General features: G+C 33.6%; 1 protein-coding gene across 1 annotated transcript; it reads right to left on the bottom strand.

The window, feature by feature from the left end:
- Positions 1-5,071: 5,071 nt before the first annotated feature.
- Odam (odontogenic, ameloblast associated) lies at positions 5,072-17,750 on the bottom strand. Its single transcript, XM_046428757.2, has 12 exons — positions 17,594-17,750; positions 13,269-13,335; positions 13,142-13,183; positions 12,558-12,605; positions 11,510-11,743; positions 11,019-11,069; positions 9,049-9,153; positions 8,018-8,065; positions 7,189-7,260; positions 6,631-6,792; positions 6,229-6,288; positions 5,072-5,403 (listed from the first exon to the last, which is right to left on the bottom strand). The coding sequence occupies exons 2-11, from the start codon at positions 13,317-13,319 to the stop codon at positions 6,259-6,261; spliced, it is 843 nt and encodes a 280-aa protein (XP_046284713.1). The 5' UTR covers positions 13,320-13,335; positions 17,594-17,750; the 3' UTR covers positions 5,072-5,403; positions 6,229-6,258.
- Positions 17,751-23,932: the final 6,182 nt, after the last annotated feature.

Here is a 23,932-nt window from a genome sequence, read left to right as displayed (position 1 = left end):
AGAGGCTTATATTGCACTGAACTTTATCTTGGTAGCAACTATAAATGAACGAAAGATAAAACAACAGTTTGAAGACACAATGATCAAAAGTAGGCAAAACCCCAAGAAAATTACACTCTTGTGATAAGGTTGAGAGCCACATCTGTCTGACTGCCTTCATAGGCATTCCCCACATGCTGGGTGTGGAGACAGCTATCCTACACAGGAAGAAAGTCAGTCATTTAACCTGAGGCATTGGAGGAGAAAGTTTGGGAATAGCTGAAGGGATAAGTCCCATAAAGAAGGGAAACTCTGAAGTGGGAGCCTTAAAGTCTGAGTATACTCTTCACCCAAATCCTCGCTGGACTTCCAAACCATGCACGTGGAAGGTGAGATATTAAGAAGCCCAGGGTTTTACAACAGTTACAAATCTGAAAAGGCCAAACAGAGATTCCAGCAGTTTCCTTTTGCTCTAGAGACCAAGGTTAGAGTTCTACCAACTTAGGTTGAATGACACCCTGTCTTTCCACTGGAATACCAGAACAGGAACCCACAGGTCAAAGCCCACATTGATAGGACTGAGTTTTGCCCTAGTACTAAGGACTAGTGTGAAATAAATATATAAACAAGTAAATAACAAACAACAATACAAACAAACAAAAAAATCCACTACAAAATCAATGTAGAGGGACACTCTTTGGAGGAAAATGGTAGAATTCAGAGTTTCTGTTTTGTCATTTACAATGTTAACACACAGTTGAAAAAAGAAACAACAACAAAATATATATGTGAAAGAAATAAGGAAATGTGTCTACGCTCAAAAGTAAAAGTCATTAGAAACAGACTCAAAATCTAGACACTGAAATCAGCTGACAAAAACCTTAAAACAACTAGGATAAACGTGTTTAAATGTTGACAGAAATAAGATTAATACATTGAATGAGGAGTATGAAAATTTCTGGAGAGATTAGAAAACTATTCAAAAAATCAAATGGAAATCATAGAATTAAAATTAAAAAATACAGAATATGAAACCTAGTAGATGATATTAAATAGCAGTATGAAAATAATAAAGAAAGTATTAATGAATTTGAGGGTCAATGGAAATTTTCCAAACTGACACACTCAAGAAAAATAAATTAACAAAGTCTCGATGATCTGAGGAATAATATCAAGTAATCTAATATAAACACAACTGGAGTTTGAGAGTGGAGAAGAGAAAAAATGGAACCAAAAACAAGTAAAAGAATCACAAGAAAACTTTTCTAAATTTGATCAAAACCAACATACAAATCCAGGAAGTTCAGTGTAAATAGGATTCATACAATGGTAACCACACCTAATTTGCCTATTGTAGTTAAACTGCTGAACACCAAAGATACATGAAGGCTTAAAACAGCTAAGAAAAAAAAAAAAAGACACATTGTGTTGTACAGGGAAACTTCATCCAAACCAGTAGAGGAATGGAAGCCAGAAGATAATGTAATGACATCTCTAAGGTATGGAAAGAAAAGAATTTTATGACCAGAAAATTTTATCTACAAAAATGTGGGGATAAAAAAGACTTTTTTTAAAAAATAAAAATGAAGGGAATTCACAGCCATTAAGCATAAACTAAATAAAACTTGGAGATTTAATTTTCAGATTAAAGGGAAATTATTTCAGATGAAAATAGACCTATAGGAAGGAGGATGAGAATCAAAAAATGTGAGCGAAAAGGGAATATTTTGTTTTGTCTTACATTCTTTAAAAGTTAATTGACAAAGAAGTAGTAAGCTTCAAAAAAGATATTTGGGGACTAAGGGGTGGTGGAGCTCTTGCTCAGCATATGAGTGGCCCTGGGTTCAAACCCAAGCACACTACACACACACACGTACAAAAGGCCAGTAATCATTGACAATAAAGTAACATAATTAGTCATTAAGCAAATGCAAATTAAAAGTCATTGACGTCTCTTCCTATTCATTAAAATAGCTAAAATTAAAGACAGAATCTTAACTACAGTATTTAATATATTAGACTACAAGGATGCTGAGGTTCAGATTTAAGAGTCAATGATTCCTTATAAGTGCTATTAAAGTCACGATAGAAATGTTCATGCAGTGGTTTTTGAAAGAGAAAAAAACAGAACTGAGGTCAAACTGCAAAGATTATCATTTAAGTGATGTGTAGCAGGAGAGGAATTCAGGAAAATATTTTTTAAAAAAGGCAAACAATTATCAATGTTGGCTAGAAGGTGGAGGAAGTAGAATTTTTATACATGTTTACCAGGGTGCAGATGGCACAGCTACACTGATGCATATTTAAAATTATACTTACATATACTTATCCTATGATATGAAAACACATGTTTACAAACAGAGGTGTACATGAATATTCAAAGCAGTTTAATTCATGCTGTTCAGTAACAGAAATACCACAAATGTTCCAGAATAAGAGAATGGATTAAAAAATGTGATATATAGTCCTACAATATAATATTGACATTGGAGCAAAAGCGTGAGTGAATCACAGAGGCATTAAATTGAGTAGAAGAAACCAGAACCAAAGCAATGCATAGGGTGTGATTTAAATAAAATAGGCAAAGGTAACATATTGTGATAGAAATAAAAGAAGAAATTGCTTACAATAAGAGTAAGGAGATTAGATTGACCAGAAAAGAGCAGGAAGAAATTTATGGGGTGTTAGAATTGTTCTCTTTTGATGGGATGGTTATTATAAGGTATATATATTTATTTAGACTTGTCAAACTGTACAATTCACTTATACACTTAAAGTATTATTAGGTTATGATGAAAGATTGGATATGGATGTGTTAAAAAGTTAAATGGAAGCACCATACAACTTTTAAGAGTTTATTGTAGTGAATAGCAATTAAAGAATTAATTGGGTAGCTCCAAACCATAAGTGATTGGGGAGCTTCACCGAGGAATCACAAGGGGGAGGATCTACTTTTCAATGTCTCAGAGTTAAAGCAAAAACATTAGTTACCAACACACAGTTGCCTTATTTGGTCTATCCTGTTGCATACTCACTCTGTGTTTGTTGGTGCTTCTGATTGATTTCTGAATTTCTGTTTTGCTTTAATATAAGCATTAATAAAAAATAGCTCAAGTTGTTTGGCTTATGATTGCAAATCAAGCAAGGTTAAGTCACCATGAGGCCTAAATGACTTTGTCTTCTTGGAGATTCTTCACATCTCCTCTCCATTTTAATTCAATAACAGATGTAATACTGGAGGTGAGGTCATGCATGGATTCTGTATTACAGTCTAGAACTAATGCTGTTAAAATACATTTAGATAGGAAGAACCCAGTGGAGAAAGGTGGATAGGGAAAGTTTTGAAGCTCTATTGTGAATTACAAGTGAAGACAATGTATTTTATTTACGTATTTAATTATTTATTTTGTGATTTTTAGATATACATGACAGTAGAGTGTATTTTGACGTATCATACATACATGGAGTATAACTTCCTATTCTTATGGTTGTACGTGATGTGGCATTACACTGGTCATGTATTTATGTATGCACATAGGAAAGTTATGTCTGATTCATTCTATTGTCTTTCCCATTCCCACCCTCCCTCCTTTCCCTTCATTCCCCTTTGAAGTAAAAGCAAAGTTGATTTTTAGAAAAATTATTCTACATAGAATTTTTCTGGTCATAACCTGTTCAAAATATAACTGCTTCTGCTTTGTTTTAATCTGGGCTGGGAGAGAAGTGTGTTGACAGGGTTAAGACAAATGAAAACCATAGTTCGTTGCAGGTATTCTCATGCTGTTTCCATGAGCTTTACCTCTTGTCTTCCTACTTTTAGTAGCCAAAATGATAGAATTTAAAGCTCTTTCATAAAATATTTTGGAAACAAAGAACATTTCATTGACAGTGATTCTAATATTCAGGTATTCAAACCTAATTTTTGCAGATGAATACTTGAACAAAACTCAACATGTTTCTGTAACAGATTGGTATAGAACAAAGATTAGTAGTTTATTTTCAATCTTTGAGTGATTCAACTGGATCAGTTAGAATTTTCCAGGATGATAATGGCCTGTTAATATTGCCTGGAATAAATAAATGAGTTCAACATATTTCGTTTGATGCTAATTGTTTTCAATAAAATATTTATTCTTGATAAGCTTCTGAGAGTTTATTATTAATTTTATTTATGTCATACTTATTTGTTTCATGCCCTTATATAATTGACATTGCATTTATATACTCTCCATATATTTTAAAAAATGTTCTCCAGAGAGACAGAATTATATAAATATAGAAAACTATTATATAAACATAGAAAACTATTGGCTTATAGAATGGAATTACGCAAGCTAAGATTAACAATCTGCCCTCTGCAAATCCAAGGCCCAGGAAAGCTGGCTGGGAAGTACTAGTCCACACCCAAAGTACATCCTGGTCCCAGATTGAAGACGGAGAACTGGGTATGCCAATGTTTAACAGTATGAGAAGATGCTTGCCCTAGCTCAAGCAGAAAGTGCAAATTTGCTTTCCTCTACCTTTTTGTTCTAGTCAGGCCCTTAGATTACATGATGCCTGCTCACAGTTGTAAGGGTAATCTTTACACTGCCTACTGATTTGAATACTCTTATCTTCCAAACATCCTCACAGAACCATCCAGAAATAATGTTTTACTAGTCATCCAGTTAATCTTTAGCTATTTCAAGTAGTTCTTTCAGAAATAGGGAAAGTTAAGTATTTTTATATCTAATTTATACCTGAGAGATCTAAGATTGTTTAAGAAACTTAAAGGTTCAAGGAAAAATCTGATGAAACCCCAAATCAGTGCTCTCTTCTCTATAGAATGCTGCCTAGGCAGACTAAGCCTATAACTTCCTGGGAATTTATCCTTTTGGACGAGGACATCTATTTCTCTATGAAGATGTGTTATATTGGGAACATATATTTCACAACATCTGTCACCAAATAAATTTGGTTTTCATAAGGAAAGCAACAGAAGTAAGCTGACTGAATGTGTTCAGGAAGAAATATAGAGGTGATGACATATGAAAGCTAGGGACATATTTAAGTTCATCAGTCTCAATCACCACACCCATCACAAATCAATTGACAGTATATCTTTATTCTCATGGATAATACAATTTTTCAGAGTCATCCTTTATTAATACAATTTTCCAATTGATTTAATGATATTAGCTTTGTTCTTCGTGTTATTATACTTCAGATTATGCAATGATAGAATATTTGAAAAGAAATCAAGTTTTGTGAATATAGAACTTACTGCATAATTGAATAACATATTTAAATACTACAATACCATTTGTAAGTAGGATAAATTCAGGAGAAAAGTGAAGATATTTTGCACATTTCAAAGCACTGATACTAGCATTGAGGAAGCTAATAGTCTAAATTGACATCCAGGGCACTGCTGCATCATTTTCTCTGTAAAATAAGGTAGAAGAGCATTTTTGGTATCATTAGAATGGTTTGTGTAAATTTTTCTAGATGTTTGTAAATTGCTTATTAAAGAACTAGAAAGCTTTACTTACACTGGTATTGATTTCACATTAAGCAAAGTCAAGCTGTACTGAAATCTCTTTAGTATTTCTGACTAAATAAACTGACTTGTATTGTGCAAAATAGTACCTTAATGAGAAGGCTTTTTAAAGAGATATGGATAGTACTCACTCCTGATGGTATTTCTATAAACTACTTTTTATCTGAAGAATTCTGAATATTCTTTTTCATGAAAGGAGGGATCAGAAGAGACTCACAGGCAGCAGGAAGGAGATTTCAAAATATTTGTCTTTTGGTTTTCATTTTGGGTCAAATAGTTGGATTTTTCATGTATATTTTTACTTTTTAGTGTCATTCCAGTGCTGCCCTTCTATCAAACTCCCACTGTAGCTACAACAGCCAACCAAGCTCATTGAGACAGGCAATTAATCAATTATGGTTTGCTAAGGACATCAAAATTGAAATTTCCTGGTTGTTATGAAATTTCTTTATTATTTTGAGATTTTGTTTTACTTCAAGCTAATATGGATATATTGGCATTATTAAAATGCTTAGCTGGCAAAGTGAAATGAAGTGGGAGAACTGATTCAATATAGTCAGGAGTCAATATTGATTTTTAAAAATTGTTAGAAGTCTCATGATTATTATGTTTTTGTAGGTAGAAATAATCACTAGATTGTTTTTTCATAATCATTTTGTTAAGAATTTTTTATTAGTTTTTTTGATGCATGACTTTTGGCCAATACCTACCCAAAATTTCTGAATGCTTAAAACAACATCTTATGGTTCTCTTAGGTTATCAGTCTTGGCCTAGTGAGAAAATAGAATTCCATAAGAAACTCATATTATATTAAAATTAAATTACAGTCTGATTAATTGTTAGTCAGAAGTGATTGATTGACACCTTATTGAGGCTTCAGACCATATACTCTACTATAGTATTGATTATATTGTTTTTGCCATATTTTTAATTTGTGCACTGTAGTTGTACATGCATATTTGCATGTGAACAAAATATAACAATATAATTTGGCCAATATCACTTCCTGTTTTATTGTTATTTTCATGACTGAGCCTGTAAATGAAGTACTAGCTTTATGTTTTCTATTACACAGAAATTTCTCATGTTAAATGAATCTTTGGATACCCTACCTTCTCTTCTGGAAGCACTGAGGCAATAGTTGGATTTAGAGCAGAAGCAAAAGCCTTGGTGTTGCTGGGTGTTGGTGAGGTGGAAGGCATGAAAGCTCCTGCACTGTCATGTCTAAATTTTATCACTTCTTTCTGTAAATATGGTAGCACTCCTCCTCCTGGCTATAGAAAGAGAATGAAAACAAAATGGTTATAGGTTCAAGTAGGACATCAAAATTGGGAAGAATATAAAGCCACAGGTTGAGATAAAAAGCAATAAATAAGGCCTTTATTGGTTTTCCGTATCATAAATTATTTTTAGCAAGATTGAATATAGTCCACAAATATGGTCTCTTGATGCTGCTTTTAAATAAGGGTTAAACAAAAGTGACTGGAATAGATAATATTTGAGGAATGGACTGAATTGAATCCTGACTAGCAAAAGATTATAGAAGAAGAACCAATAATTGTTGATGGAAATATAATAAAGTTTATATTGAAACAAACATTAGTGAAGGAACCTATAAATCATCAGTTGTTGATTTCCAGTTGTTAGCAAAGTGTTGTCAGGAGTCTTACCATCACAACAGTTTCAGGAGCTGTGCCTAAGAGGGTGTCAAGAGCCAATTGCTGTTGTCCTCCTGGTACACCCTGAAAAACCAGAAAGATTTAAAAAGTCTAAACTGTGGTACTTATACATATTCTGCCAAAGCATTTAAATGCTCCCAACTTCTTTAATTATTTTCTTAAAAGTGTAGCAAGGAGTTTAGATTTGAGAAAGAGAGATGTAAGTGTTATATAGAGCCCTGGCTGGACATCCAGTTCTGCCTCACTTCTGGAAGCTCTGCTTTCTGACATTCCTGCTAGGCCCTGGTGTTCTCTTGATGAGCATAAACAGTCTCAGGACACCAACACCAGAGAAGGTTGTCTCTGCACTTGATGAAATTAAAAAAACAAGACAACTTCCTGGTCTTGCTTAAAGCAAGGTTACTGTGCAAGTCACAAAAGTACTTGTGTCCTCACAGCCTGGAAAATACTATGACTGTTGCTCATTCACCAATTACAATCTTTGCCTTGGCTATATTATCCTGCCTTCTGGGTAGGAATCCTGAAAGTACTTATCAAAGAACTTCTTGACTATACCCACTTCAGAACAAACTCTGAACTCTCTCCCAGACATCTAATGTAAATCCAAGTCCTGTGAGTTCATGCTCACAACTTCCTATGAACATACCCCATGGGTCTCCTGTGTGTTCGCCTCATTAGTAATGTGTGGATAAATCCAACTTTGTTCAACTAGAGAAGTGTTGCTGGTGATATTTAGCTGAAAGGCAGTTATATATTTAATAAATAATTAAGCAAATGGTTTCAAAGAATTTTTTAAAAAGAAAGATATTCATCTACTCACAGGTTCTTCTTGTTGTGGAATATATTCAAATTGAGTATAGAATGGTATCTGTTGGATTTTTGAAACATGCATTAGTTTTACTAATGATTTTTGTTACAAGTTTGTGATAAATTATTACTTAAGATTACATCTTTTATACTAATTAAATGCTTTTTAAAAAATTCGTGCTTCAGTTGGTAACAATTTTTAAATTAATAAGAATCCTTTTAATACTATATTATTTCTAGGATAAAAACTCTCTTTAAAGTAACATGATTGAATTAGAATTAGTATCGCCAGTTATTTAAAGTATAATTTTCAGTTTTCTTCAATTTGTGATGACAAATTTTAAAGTGGTAATTAAACTATTAAAAAAGACATTTCTGTTTTGACTAAAAGAATGCTAGTTATGCATGGGCCACCTAAATTTACAGTGTAATTCTGAATATTCACTGTAGGCTCACAAAATTAAATATATTTGTATCTTATTTTAACTCAAGATCTAGTGGTTAAGAGATACTTCAAGATTGCTATTATTTTTTGCATTTTATTATTTTAAGTAATAACTATATGCATGCATATATATATATATATATATATATATATATATATATATATAGATAGATAGATAGATAAAGATGGATGCTAGCAGATTTTAAAGTAAGAAAACTTCATTTTCAGAGGTGATTCAGCTTTTGGCCTCTGGTTTTATTAGAGTTCATTCACTGACTTAATTCATTTAGAATCCAGACTTGGAGTATTATCAAGTCAATTTACACAAGTGATTTATAGAAGAAAACACTATATCCTCTTTTATCTACCAGGTCAAGCTGTTGATTATTTGCATCAAATATATTCAGTTACTTTTTCTCTGAGAATTTGCCTTAATCTGTATATTCTCAGGTAGAACTAGTCAGATAAGTCTGAGGATGTAGCTTAGTGGTAGAGTGCTTGTCTTGCATGCAGTAGCCCTGGGTTCAATTCCCAGCACTGAAAAATACATACATAAATAAAGTTGAAAAAAATAAAAATAAGTAAAACACTCTCAGTACCTGTTCCTCAAATTTTTGCTGCCCTGTTTGTTGGGGTGACTGAGTGACTGTTTGTTGAGGTTGTTCCCAGGGTAGGAGCATGTACACTGGATAGTATTGAAGCATCTATTTATAATCACAGAAGCATATAAGAGATTCCATTAGATCATCATATGTCATACTTTTAATCTTCTAATGTCAATATTATTTTAAAGTGGTTTTATGTATAGCAGTTTCATATTATTATTAGGTATGAATAAAAGAGTGGATAAAGCAGTCTTCCTCGAGATTAAAACTTAGATCACACATTATATTGGACTTTGTTTGTAAGATTACTTAATAAAACAATTTAGGATATAGCAGATTCAACAAGCTAAAAGAGGCCTTTTTAAAATAAAATACATCTTAAAAACTTCATATATAAATTACTTTGCAAATACCCAAGAGGAGGATAACCTATGCTACATTTTCCTAATATTTTTGAGAATCATCATTATACAGGACATGATATTAGAAATCCTATCATAACGAGTGAAAAAAGACATATATTCTTTATTAAATTATTAGAAAATGTAACAATTGCCACTTTATTAAAATAATTCACATGCCTTCATAATATTAGAAAAATCCAATAATAGACAAGTAGCAAAATACCCATCACCCACCTTATCATGTATCGGCTTCCACTTATTCTTCTTCATGCATATCATAGTACATGCATAAAGCTTCTATTTTGTTTCTTTGCATCATTAAATAAGTGATTATATTAGACATGAAATTTCAGAACAACAAGCAATGGTTGTTCCAGAGAAGTATATTTTGTGAAGTGGTTTTTAATCCATGTTAAGAATCAAAATCACCTAATTGAGCATTTTGGAAGATAAACATGTTTGTCTTCTAATTGCAGGTTTTGATTTATTAAAGTCTACAATAGGGTTTGGGCATTTGTACTTTTCAGAATTATCACCAGTGATTTTGATGTAAAGTTAGGGTGATGAGCCACAGGTTTAGTGGTTTAAAAAAGGGTGGAGAATTACATTCCAACTCAGCTATTTACTTCATTGGGATTGGAAATTGAATCTCATTAAGATTAACTTTCCTGATCCTTGAAATGAAATAGTTGTACTTGTCACATATTTGACTCTAAGTGCTTCTGGCATAGAATGAGATAATGTCTAGAATTAAGTTCTATTTTGCAATGGGAATAGGGTGAGACAAAGTCACATAATTGTAATTACAGAAGAGCCAAGTAGTATAACTTTTGGTAAAAAGATTAGTCCTCCACTGGTGAATGATATAATTTATCTATAGTCCTGTTTCTTTGAACCCCAGTATTATAAATTATCCTAACACTGATAGAGTTTTCCATATTAATATAATTATTCTATTAGTTTACATTCATTTAAAAAATTTCTCTTATTTAGTGGAACTCATTGATTATAATATTGAGTCAAACTGGAAATACTGCATGTGAGGACTTGAATATGTTTTCAGCAGAATTTAATTGCCAATAATGTAGGAAAGTGTTTCTTATCTCTACATCATACCATATCTTATCAGTTTAATAGGTGTGTATTTTTATAGCTCTGCTCTAGGAGAACTAGAAATATGAATGCATCTCCTTCTGCAACAACACTTAGAATTGTGCATTCAGCCCCTGGATTTCTTTTTCATTTATTCTTAAATGCCAGAACTTTAGATGCAGAGAGGGCATCCCCTGGGGCTTAGTGAGTTCCTTTATCTCCAATATAGCAATCTCCTGGGAATTCAGGGATCCTAGAGATTCTTTTTAGCTGCCTGTTCTTAACTTGCAAAGTGAGCCCATCATCAACAGACTAATGCCAGTTCAATAATGGTTGTATTTAGACAGAATGATACCATGGTGTGAGTGTCTATAACCCGGCTATCAGAGAGCTAAGGAATAAAAGAAAACATAGTGGAGGGTATAAGTAGCCACTTGACTTATTAGTAATGGTATTCTCTTCACTCACCTGTGCTTGTTCTTGAGGCATTTTGAAGGGAAATACATAGGGCATCATCCTCTAAAAAAAAAAAAAAAGCTGTCTAAAAAAACTAAACTTTGTTATTTAAAAATTTCAAGTTGCTATCTATAGATCTAGCCATATAACTTTTATCATTTGCATTACCAAGTATCTACCAAAAAAGGATGACCTATTGTATTAACTATCATTAACAAAATTTGTCTTTTTAAAATGAAAATTTCCTAATTATCTTCTCTAAAACTTGTGATGCTTTTGATTTCTGGTTATATCCAGAATAGTTGATTTTAACATTATTATTATTATTATTATTATGTGTGTGTGTGTTAAAAATCAAAGAATATAAGGAAGAACTTTCAGAATTTTATGAAAAAATTCTTGACTAGGTCTCTTCTGCCTTATTCCAAAGGCTGATTCATTTTCATGGTCACATTCCATGTGCACTTCTCTTTTCTTAGGACAAGAACATTGGCCCAACTTACGTGATTAGGACCCTGCTGGGTCTGTGGCAGTGCCTGAGGCTGTGAGGGGCCCAGCTGGCCTGCTTGAGCTCCTTGGGCAAAACCGACTTGTCTGGGGAAAGATATCTGATTTGGGGATAGTCCAGCAAACTGGTCTAGAGTTGACAGTGAGAGCTGCGGCTGTCCTGGAATTCCAGCCTGCGGCTGCTGTTGTAGAAAGCCAGAGAAGGGGGGGATCCATGAATTAAATGGGCCCTGGGAGCATTCCAAAGAAAGAAAGAACGTCTCTTTTAGATCAAAAGGATTTAAAATCAGTCACGAGCAAGAAAAAAATAAAATCTAAACAATTTCTATATTTTCAATACTGCTATACCAAAAAGGACAACATCTTGATTCATGAGCCACAGAAACAGTGTTCCATTTTTAGTGGTCATGAGAAATATGGAGCAGAAAGAGGGAGATAAAAGAGTGCCACTTCTGTACTTGCTAGACTGGTTTCACATCTTGATTTTTCCTCCTTTCTCACTAGTTAGGTGGATATGACTTTGTGTAAAATAGTTAATTTAACTATCCTATAGTAGGATAATTAGTGCCTGGCATATAAGAAGTTCTCAAAAAAAAAATAAATGCTAGTTAGATTACAGTTTTTTACTTTAATCTTCAAATAAAATTAGAATATACAGAACTAGCTGGACCCAGTGGTGCACACCTGTAACCTCAGTAACTTGAGGCAGGAGGACAGCAAGTTCAAAGCCAGCCTCAGAAACTTAGTGAGGCCCTGAGTGACTTAGGGAGATCCTGTCTCAAAATTAGAAACAAAAAAGCAAAACAAAACAAAACAAAAAAAACACATAAAAAAGGGGCAGAGGGATGTGGCTCAGTGGTTAAGTGCCCCTGGGTTCAATCCCTGATACAAAACAAAACAAACAAACAGAAAATAATATGTGGAGCAAATTTATAACTTTTAAAATGGAAATTTTGTGGAATCAGAATATGTCATTTTGTTCTCATACAAAATGTCGAGCAGAGGAAAATGTTTTCCTTAAACTGATAATTGAGGTGGAGATACCTGAAGCTGTAGTGGCAAAAACTGACCATTATTCAGATTCAGAAGTAACTAGAAAAGGAAAGAAAATATGAAAAGATTACTATACATGGTAAAATGATTAATAACAATGTTTACTACAAATACAGTACAAGTCAGAGTTGGCTAACCAGTTCCCTGTTAGAAGTGAGATGTTATTTCCACAAAACTTATGTGTTGAATCACAGCTATTAGAGGTTAGAGTTGAAAATAACAAGTTGGGATTTAGTAACATCATCTCTGCTGTATATGAGATTACACAATTTTATCCCAGTTCAGTGGTTTAAATAGTCATTTTGTATATCAACATACATCTGAATTAACTGCTATTAGAACAAAATATGTAGAGGATATTGTCTCTGCCTTTGAAGAACTCACAATTAAACAAAGGTGGGGGCAAAGCTTATTTTATAAGCAAGTTTCTGTATGCAGCAAACACTAAGTTTGGAATTTATTTGGATATGCTCTTGCTAGTGGATAGGATGTAGGCTAAATCGAAAGAAGACTTTTATCTCTTCCCACTGAGGTTTTATGAAAAAAATGCAGGAGATATTGTTACTGAAACTAACCTCATTGCTATTGCTCGCAGACAAAAGGCGTTGTGGGATAAGCTAAGAATAGAAAAAAAAAAAAAGGTAAAATAAGGGATAGCCATAGGTTTACACTCTGAGATCAAGAGTAAAATGAGACACTTACCGGGGCTGAAAATGTAACTCCCAAGAGTCCAAGAAAAATTATAATTTTCATTTTCAGATGATTATACCTAGAAAATGAATTATAATACTTAATTTTAAAAATTCTTTCCTTAAAAATCATGACAAAAATAAAGTCATGACAAAATAATTATATAAAATTGTTCAATCAGAGGAACAGTTGTGCACATTCTTCAGTATTACATCTTAGGATTTAAAATATAAAAATAAATATTTATAACAGAACTCTTTCTTCTCTCTCAAATCAACTTCTTATAGAAACCAACATTGTTTGCTTGACCAACAGACTCAGTTGGTGGCATATGATGTAGTTGAATGGGTTAGTGAACAAGACGATCTCGTCCTTTTGCCACTCTACACTGGGGGACTGTGTCTATCAGAACTTGGGATGCCCATGACTGGGGTCAACTAACTGGCCCTTATTAAAAAAATCTTAATATTTACATTGAAAAAGTGCTACAATAAAGATCTGATGATACTAGTCCAAAACAAGATAATTTCCATTTAAAGGCCTATTAATATTGAAGTATATTAAATGTAGCAATTAAGTCAATATTTTTCTAATTTAGGGAAATGGAGTATGAAATTAAAATGTAATATTGATTTATAGTTTACTGTGGAAGTTTATTACCTCTTGTCCTCTGATGTAAAAGCTCCTGACATAGCTCAAATCACTGACCTAACCAAGAGTTTAGGGTGACTTTGGTAATCTCTCAGAGCATAATTCACTGAGTTTGGTTCTGAAAGTTATGAAAGCAAAGATTTCATATCTTACCTTACTCCTGGCTTAAGAAATTAAGAACCATTCAAGATCTGTGTTCTTTTTCTCTCTCAGCTCTGTTGGTTGAAATTTCTCTTAAAATTTAAAACCCATCTTTAGGAAAAAAGAGCCAATCATTTTTAAAAGGAACCAGTGATTCAGTGGTCTTCAGACAATGGCTCAGCTAATCATCCCTTTCCTCATCATCCAGGTGGGGTATGGCTTCCCACACTTTTAGTAATGCTCTTAAATTATCCCCGAGAAATGTTTTCCTGTGATCACACCTGGATTTTCCTTGGTTATGACTAACTCTTTAAGAATGATTTTATTCTACTCCTCTTACCATCTTTAAAATGAATATCTAATTGAATAACCTGAAGTTCTTTATTAAATTCAATGATAAATGGGTGAATATTTTTATTTTTGGAGTAAAATACAGAATTATAAAACAGAGGTCACAGGTATAAGAAACAAAAATTCCAAAGTGTAGTTTGTGGCACTCAAGATTCTTCACAGTTTCAACACTGGGCTGAGTGAATATAAGCTAGTTTCATTTAGATTTGATTTTGAAAATACTAGTACATCTCTCTTCCCTTATGGAATAAAGCCATAAACATTTGCGAAATTTCTGTATGTCTATGAAATGTATGTCCACACAAGATTGTGTTGCTTTGAATAAATTAAATATGAAGTACTAAAAAATACTGCAAATCAATGTTTTGTATTTTTTTAAAATTCCCTTTGTTAAATATAACTAACATTCAAAATATTACTAAATACTACTACCTGTATAATATCATTTCAATTTTCTTCTTAAAAGTTCATTATTTGTTTGGTTGCTGTTAATATTGATTCTACTCTAACAGGCAGTCCATGATCACAAGTGTTGTGATAATGTATTCTCAGTTTCCATTATGAAAGAGTTATTTAGCTAATTTAATCTTGAACAATTAATAGTAGTCTTAAAATGTAGTAAAAAGTTATTGCCTTTCAATAAATGTGACTTTCTTAGAGACTTAAATTTTGTGGACTCACTCATACTAAAATAATTATACCACTTGTTATTTATCTAGTCAAAAGAAACCTCACAAGCAACCAAAACATTATTTAAAATAACAAGACCTTTTTTCTTTACTAAAAAAGAGAAGTTACCACTAGGATTTTATATCTGTTAGAAAGGAACTTTTCCAAAATTTGTGAAAGTTGTCTTTCTGAATTAAATAGTTAGAACACCCTAGATGTTGATGGCAAATTTAACTAAAGCTTGGTGACATGACAAATTATTGACTGCAAAGTACAGCAGGTTGATTGAGTGGGTGAACTAGGCAGAAGATTTTATATTACTTGATGATGTTAATATTTGCAATAAGTGACCTGGTCTATTTTGAGTATTGTCAGTCTCTTGAGATTTCCTTTTGCATTCTGTAGGGTCTGAGGCAGCTGACCCCATTACTGAGCCAGAAAGTCATCATGGCCAAGAACTGAGCAGGTCAGGACTATGTTCTGGAGCCAAAACACAGTAAATTTAAAAATATCCTGATGAGGAATAGTTTCATTTAGCTACATTCTTCAAACTGAAGGTAACTGGCAGGATTCTGTCACTGTTCTTTTTTGCTTTTATTTTCCATTAAAGAAAAGCAATTGAAACTCCCCATTTATATAACAATGTGGAAAAGAATAGGCTTTATTTCCAAAACTCCCTCGAATGCCACATCTGAAAGCTTCCAAGTTCCTGTATCATTAGAGGCAGGGTTATCTCTGGGTGGTAGGGGACATAGCAAGGAGCTCTGGGTCAATTCTCATCACATTATAATGTGCATATGGTATGTCTCTGTTTCTCTCATTCAACTATGTTGACTTTACTCATTTTTCTTTGCCTGTGTTTGTGACTCACTAGGTATTTCACTGATTTTTGTTAAAAATAAGTGATTAGATTCAGGAGAGGAAAAACAAGTGGGACATATCTAGAGTAATGTCATTCTGTGTGGAGTAAGGTGCAGGGTCCAAGATGAGGAAATCCTGAGCCAGATACACTCACCAATACTGCATCATTTTGTTTTAGTTTGATTAGCAGAACTAGACAAACTTTCATTCAAATAAAAGTACAAAGACATATTATAATGCCAAGAACATGTGACTGTTGAATTATGTACCCGTGAAATTATCTGTATCTTTGCTCTGTTCCAATAACAAAAATGACAAAGAGTAAACAGTAATGGCTTATGTTAATCCTTTCAAAATGTTACGTTTGCTTTTTTCCCCTTTATCCTAAAAAAATATTAAAAGGCTTATAGAATACATTGTAAAATAGACCAATATTAGGTGAATCATGATAATTGAATTTAAATTTTAGCACTGCTTATAATAAAAACAATTTTCTTGTATATAAACGGATTCCCAGGAACTTCTGATAACATATATCACCTTATACAGGCAAGATACATATATCACCTCTGTTTCCATGAGAAAACTGAGGTACAGGAGGTTAAATGACTCCATTCATTTATTTATTCATGCAACAAATGGTTATTGTGCCAGCTCATATCTCTGCTAGGCATTGAAAACTTGGTATTAATAATAATATATGTAGTTTCTACCTCCATGGAAATTATTATTTTTCCATAGTCAAAAAAGTACCAGAATTATGGTTAGAATTCAGGTCTCTTGATTCTTAATCAAGTAGTATTTCTAAGGTATTAAGATACATAACTTGAAAGGAAGTGACATAGTATCATGATAAAGAAAATTAAAAACTTAAAAAAAATAAATGATAAAAATGTTCTTAAATATTGCCAGAGATGAACTGTGAATCTCAACCCAATGAGGTCAATAGGTTTGGGGTCAAGAATTATTTCATTAATAACTTATACAGTAAATCAGAGATTAGATAAGCAAGCTTTCAACCTAAACTCTTCTATTACATGGGTGTTTATTCTTAACTACTGTGAGACTTTACTAAAGTACCCTCATCAGTTTGAGATTGTGAGTACTGGACATTAATTATCACAAGTTCACTAAGATTATACACTCTAGATAAATGTTTCTAGCTTGATTATATTAATCTAGTTTTATTTTACTTAGGATTTTGTAGATATTTGCATGTAAATTATGACTCTCAGGTGTTTTTCTAGGAGTAGCATTTTTAACAATACAGATAATAAGAAAAGTAAAGTATTATGCTTTTTTTTTTCCTTTTACAGAAGGACCCATGAGTTTCTGAGGACTTGAGAGAGGCCAGCAATAGCCAAATTGAGTCACAACCCCATATTTCTGCTAAAAGGATAACGCAACTCAAACAGATAACTCAAAACAAAACCGAAGCAAAATGAAACAAAAACGGAACAAAAAAATCGTTGTATCAATTTTCTCTTCCTCAGGGCTGAACAACTTCAAACCTTGAGCCAACCATTTTTCCCAGTTTGCCTGAGAAAGTTCTAGGGATAGGCAGCTTGAAACAAAAACAAAATAAATCAAAACAATAACACATTGTTTTTTGAAATGGTCACCCATTCTCTCGCTCTCCCTCAGGGGCGAGCAATTTCACTTACCCCCAAGATTCAGGCGTTCCCCGTATGGGCCACCAAATGCCGCAGTCTGTCTGGGCACAAAATCATGAGCCACTCAAGCAGGAACAAACTTTATTTCCAAAACTCCCGCGAATGCCACGCACGAGGCCTTCTCCCAGGACACACCACACCAACAGGAAATCCCTCCTCCGGAAATCCCTCCTACCACACTTCCCCAACCAATGGGAACTCTCTGGGAGTCCCTGGGAGAGCTCCAAAGTAGCAGGCCTAGGCGGACAGCAGGGGTCTAATATCCAATTGAATGCACATCTTAACATAATCATTATCATCTCAAAGGCTTGCTGGAGTCACCTTTCAACCAAAAATGCCATGTGTCATTCCTACTTGGCTATGGCTCTTAGCACTGCTTGTGGATCCCTTAAGCGTGGCAAGCAGAGCATTTAATGGAAGGCACAGTCTGTTTGGAGTAGCTGTCCTGGCTTGACCATACGTCAATTACAACCTTCTCTGAAAATCACCTCTTTTATCCCCTGGCCTGAAATACTCTCTTTTCCCTACTAAACTTTTGTGGTATTTATTTATTTATCTATTTATTTAGTGAATTTCAGACCTGCCTTGCATGTTTGCTTTTGGGCCTGTGATTAGTTTGCCCTCAATCCTGTTTCTATGCTTACAATGTCCAGAAAAACAAAACAAAACCGTAGACAACTTTATTTCAACTAAAATCTTACAGTTCTAGTAAGTCAACTTTTTTAGATTGGTATCATGAGAGAGGGAATGCACAATGTTTGGCTAATTTCTGGTATTCTTCTCCTTCTCAGACCCATTTAGTCAGGGGACTTTCTTGTGAATTTTCAGTGGAACCCAGTGGGTCCTGGAGGCCAGTCTGCCTTAGTTCTCCCCTAGAATTCCAGTGTGCCCCCATTTTGGTACTTGAAACCTATCTCTTTAACAAGATGTTATATTTTCCGATAGCCATGATATTTGATTCTATGGCTAAAACCAAACAAAAAACAATTTTGCCTTCCTTTTGTCTTCTTCCCCACCTCTCTCCTTTATTTCTTCCTCCCATTAAGCTTCTTTCTTCCCCTGTTTTCCATTTTCCCCCCTCTTCATCTTTCTACCAGGTTTAAAAGCTCTCAGTGATCTGGTCCTCTTTTTATTCTCCCACTTGACTTCTCACTCCTCTTCTTGTTTCTTAGGCTCCAGCCATGCTGGCTTTCTTTCTGAGTGTGGAACATGATGAATTTCTTGCTGCCTCAAGGACTTTCCACTTACTGTTCCTGTGCCTGACATGACTTTGTCATGGGGATCACAGTTCATGTTCTCAGACTGCCCAACCTAGATCGACACCTCTGTCATGTTATCTTATCCTAATTCTCTGCAAAGCATGTGTGTCACTGATTTATAACGGATCCATTTGCTTACTTATTTGTTTATTTATTCTTTTAGTATTATTCATATTTATTTGTTTTCATATTTTACTTTCCACCACTAGAATATAACTTTGTTAGAACAGAATATTTGTTTTGTTCATTGCTGTATCCCTGGTACCTGTCCCATTATAAGCACTCAGATGTTTGTTGAATAACTAAATGATAATTGTTCTGACTTGTAAATTCAAAGACACCATTTTACATAATGAGATTAATATTACTAACAGCAATGGCAATTTTGAGTTATTTGAATGTTTGACAAGAAATTTTTTGTACTGCGTAATATGATTAGCTTATTTCTAGAAACCCTTTTTTTCATATAGACATGTTATATATAATGCATCAGAATTGTTAATGCATTATTAATATATCCTTTATATTCCAAAAAAGATTATACATCTAGCTTGATCTAAATGCTTCTCTGTGATAGAATCTGTGACCTCATTTCTGGTATTTATGTGAGGAATTCTATAAGAAAGAGTGGAAATTTGTAATTACATTTTTCTGCATTTGGAAGATCTTAATCCACACTTCAGCATTTTTAGAAAAATCTACATTTCCCCCACTTGCTATTTGAACAATAAAAGGGGAAACATAGATATTTGTTGCTTGGAAAATAAGAGAATGTAAAATCTGAATGTTGAGGAAAGGGTAAAAATGTAGTTATATTGTCAGCAGCATCAAATGTAGTAGAAATTAAATGCAGTATTATGAAAAATAATGCTATGAATAATGCACTCAGTTTAAGAAACTCATATTAGGTGGGGACAAGTACGGGTAAAAGAGCTACAAGTGGCTAGATCTAGTCTGTCATCCTGCTGCTTTTGCTGTGAGGGTATTTCTGTCATTGGCATTGGTCAGTTGGTTATCCATATTCACAGCATTTTGTCTTCTGGAATTAGTGCTAGAATCTGCCATTTTTAATTTCTCCATCTTCTTCACAATTCTCTACCAATCTTTGCAGCAGACACTGTGATGTGCCCACCAGAGGCCCATTGAAGATTCAAGGACTATGCCCAAGCTTTGGGGAGTGTTGCTGTCAGGCAGCCTTTTCAGGAATTGCCTCCACTGCCTCCTCCAAGTGTATTCTTTCTTCAGCCAGTGAGTATCCGCTTACTGATCTATTAAGGCTCTGGTGTGTCACTCTTCCAACTCCAGAATTCTCTATGGGGCTGACTGAACTCTGCTGAATATACAGAAGCTTGACTTCTCCCTTTGCCTATTCTTGCTTCATTCCATTCTCTTCAAAGGGAGTTAATTCCAAGGACCCTTCATCAATGTCCTGCATGTTAATCTTCACTTCAGTCTGCTTCTGGGGGAATTTCAACGTAAGGTACTCACTGTTACAGTTTGGATATGAAGTGCCCCCTAGAGACACACATGTTCAAGGAGCACAGCTGCATTGGGGAGCAAATCTTGAACATGTGAGTCTTTGGGGGACACTGCATGTTAATTTTTTCTACATGAACTTATTTTTTAATAAATGGTGCTTTTTAAAATTTAAATTAGTTTTTGTTTTTATTAGTACATTATAATTACACTAATCGTGGGTTTCATTGTAACATATTCACATATGCACACAACCTAATTTGTTCCATTTCATTCCCAGGTACTTCCCTTTGTCTTCCCTCTTCCCTCGCCCTCTTCTACTTTCTTTAAACTTCTGGTTTTTCTTCTATTTATTTACATATACATAAATATATATATTTCATTTGACAAAGGCCCCTGATTTTAAGCATCCCAACCTTGATAGTGTAAATACTTCCACCAAGGCTGATTTAAATTTATTGTTTAACAATGAACTTTAAAAATTCCTGAATATATTTTTTTCTTTAACATACAGTCTTGCTACATTTCCCAGGTTGGCCTCTAACTCCTGGGTTTTACTGATTCTCCTGCCTCAGTTTCCCAAGTAGCTGAGCACTTAAGACACATGCCACCTTACCTGGCGTATTGAATCTTAAGCTGTAGTAAGACATTACTTGTAGTGTTCCATTTTCTTTTTGCCATCAAATTTATGACTACATTGGAAACAGCATCAAAGTTTTTCAATGTATGTGCTATTATCTTCCAGAGCATATCATTACCTTTACACGATGGATAATGCTAGAATCACGCAAATAATAATGGTTAATGCTAAAATCACCCAAATGATATAGCACTGTTGCCCTGGTCACAATATATTACAAGATATTTCTTATATAATACCCACCACCATAATTGATGCTGAGGATATAGGTATTTGGAGTTGTGTGAATCTAACACTTATTTAGTGTCATATATTAGGTTCTTGGCTAAGTTTTCTGAATGCACTTTTTTCCATTAATTCTCATAAGCATCTGCAAAATAGCATTATACTGTGACTCAAGGAGGTTAAAGTAATTTTCCCAAGGTGGTATAGTTCTTTACTGGTAGAGCTCAGAATAGAACATAAGTCTCTTTCCAAAACAAGTACTTATTTCAACACTGTATTTTATGGATTTACACAGGACCAAGATATTGGATAATTTTTCTGTGCATTTCTGAGAATAATTAAATAAATTTCTTGACTCTTTTGATTAACATGTCTTTCTCATCTTTTGTTGTAGATTTCCCAGATATCTTGAATTATATATATCTTTAACATGTATTCAGTATCTCCCAATTTCTAGATTTTCTGTGTCTCATGTTAGATCTTTGGGAACTTTTCTAAGACAGAGGTACTAAGCTAGATAATTTATCTCTGCTTCTTTAAGATCTTTAAGAAACACAGTCTGATATGAGGGAAAAAAATCAGATTGTTTCAGACAACAACATAAGTGCCCTAAACTGAGATTAACAACCATGAAGGTCACCTCATAATAGTGCTTATTGTTCAGGTCATATTTTAGTGGAAGAACTTTGATTTTCTCTATTCCTTTTCCAAGAGGTTTTTCCACCTGCAAAAACAATCACTTAAAACAACAGAAGCCAAGAACTAAGAAACTAGTGTCACAGACAACTTTCCTCATTGGCACTGCTAATAAAAATATGAAAACACCGTGAAAACACCAATATTTTATTTTCATGATGTAAAATAAAGTATCTGTTACAATTGGTATTTTAGATTCAGCAGTCAAATTTTTTAAAAAATTACCAGTCAATTTGTTTATATCCAATTAAAATTTCCTGTGAATTTTTTTTTATTTAAAAAATATGTGTTATTAGTGCTGTTATGTACAGTTCTTCAGAGAGATAGAACCAATAGGAAGTCTATCTATATAGCTATAACTACAATTATTTGTTTTCTTTTTTTAATTTTTATTGTTGGTTGTTCAAAACATTACATAGTTCTTGACATATCATATTTCATACATTTGATTCAAATGGGTTATGAACTCCCATTTTTACCCCATATACAGATTGCAGAATCACATCAGTTACACATCCACTGTTTTACATATTGCCATACTAGTGTCTGTTGTATTCTGCTGCCTTTCCTATCCTCTACTATCCCCCCTCCCCTCCCCTCCCCTCCCATCTTCTCTCTCTACCCTATCTACTGTAATTCATTTCTCCCCCTTGTTTTTTTTTCCCTTTCCCCTCACTTTCTCTTATATGTAATTTTGTATAACAATGAGGGTACTTGCAGTGTCCCACTTTCTTTTTGCCATCAAATTTATGACTACATTGGAAACATCATCAAAGTTTTTCAATGTATGTGCTATTATCTTCCAGAGAATATTATTACTCTCACATTCTCTGTTGTTTCATGTATGGAACATGTCTGCATGTATTCTAGATGCAGGCAATTACTTGTATGGACCTATGAAGCATCACCCTCAACAACATATTTGAATGATGATGTTAAGTAGAACAGAAATCATATATTGTTTACCTAACAGGCAGATAGTACCAAGTATTTTATAAATATTTCATTTACATAAAAATCAGTTCAATTTTATTAATCCTTACCACAACTTTGAAATTTAGGTATGATGTTGATATTCCCATTTTACAGGTGAGGAACATATGGCTCACTAAGATTAAAATATCCTCCTAAGATTGTGTGGTTAATTTGGTCCAGTGGCAGAGTCTGAACTGAATTAAGTCTAACTCCAAAGTCTTCTTTTTGAAAATCATACTCTCCTGAAACATGTACTTTTAAAGGGCCTATTCCATAATCTTCATATTTGTATTTTCAAACATGTGCATTGTTTCAAAAAGTTACTCAGTGAGTCAAATGGTTTTTTGGCTTGGCTCTAATGGATATAAACCTACAATACTAACAATGTATTTTTCTTTATTTGTTGTAATATCCATACATGAGTTGAAAATGTTTAACCTTTATTGATATCCTGGAAAAGATAATTTTCTTCTGCAGTTATTCACTAGGTGAAGAAGAAAAGAAGTTGTGTTTTGGAGATAAATCAATTTTATCAAGTGTTATTAAATATGTTCTAATTAGAAGGTACGAGTAGACCAAAAAGTGTTAACCATTGAGATTCACTACTGGCAACTAGTCTCTGTAAAGGAGACTAGTTGAAATGAAATGAAATGAAAATAAAATGAAAAAAAATTATGTAATGATTTATGAAATGTCTGAGGATGGGTTATTTGTCTAAGCCTAGACTTTGAATAAGGCTTAGGTTAGGTTGAAATGACTCTCCTAAAAACCAAGAGGAATGAAATAACGTGAAGGAAATAATTTTGAGGCAACATGTTCGTCTGTTTGTCTGCAAGGACAACAAGAATAGCCTGACTACTTGGCACTCTTTCATCAGTTATTACTCATCCTGATTTCTGTATAACACAAAATTCACTAAGTAGTCATGTTAACTATTTGCTCCTGTAATGTATGCTCCTTGGGTGTTTATAATGTTGAAATAGCAACTTGCACTTGCTTGCAGCCTTCACACAAATTCTAAGCCCAGGATATCACTGCAAGTTGGAATAAAGGAGTAAG

This window comes from Marmota monax, unplaced genomic scaffold (assembly GCF_021218885.2).
Source record: "Marmota monax isolate L192 unplaced genomic scaffold, Marmota_monax_Labrador192_F-V1.1 WCK01_AAM20220418_F8-fsc00132, whole genome shotgun sequence".
Lineage (NCBI taxonomy): Eukaryota > Metazoa > Chordata > Mammalia > Rodentia > Sciuridae > Marmota > Marmota monax.
The sequence above is the reverse complement of the archived record's forward strand: the minus strand, read 5'-3'. Positions and strand labels throughout refer to the sequence as shown.

Excerpts from the sequence above, each read along its gene's own strand:
- Odam (XM_046428757.2), bottom strand. The coding sequence starts at position 13,319 with ATGAAAATTATAATTTTTCTTGGACTCTTGGGAGTTACATTTTCAGCC. Across the intron at positions 6,793-7,188 it reads CTCCTGAAACTGTTGTGATG|CCAGGAGGAGGAGTGCTACC; the intron begins GTAAGACTCCTG and ends CTCTTTCTATAG. Across the intron at positions 6,289-6,630 it reads CAGTGCTTCCAGAAGAGAAG|GCCAAGACTGATAACCTAAG; the intron begins GTAGGGTATCCA and ends TTTTCTCACTAG.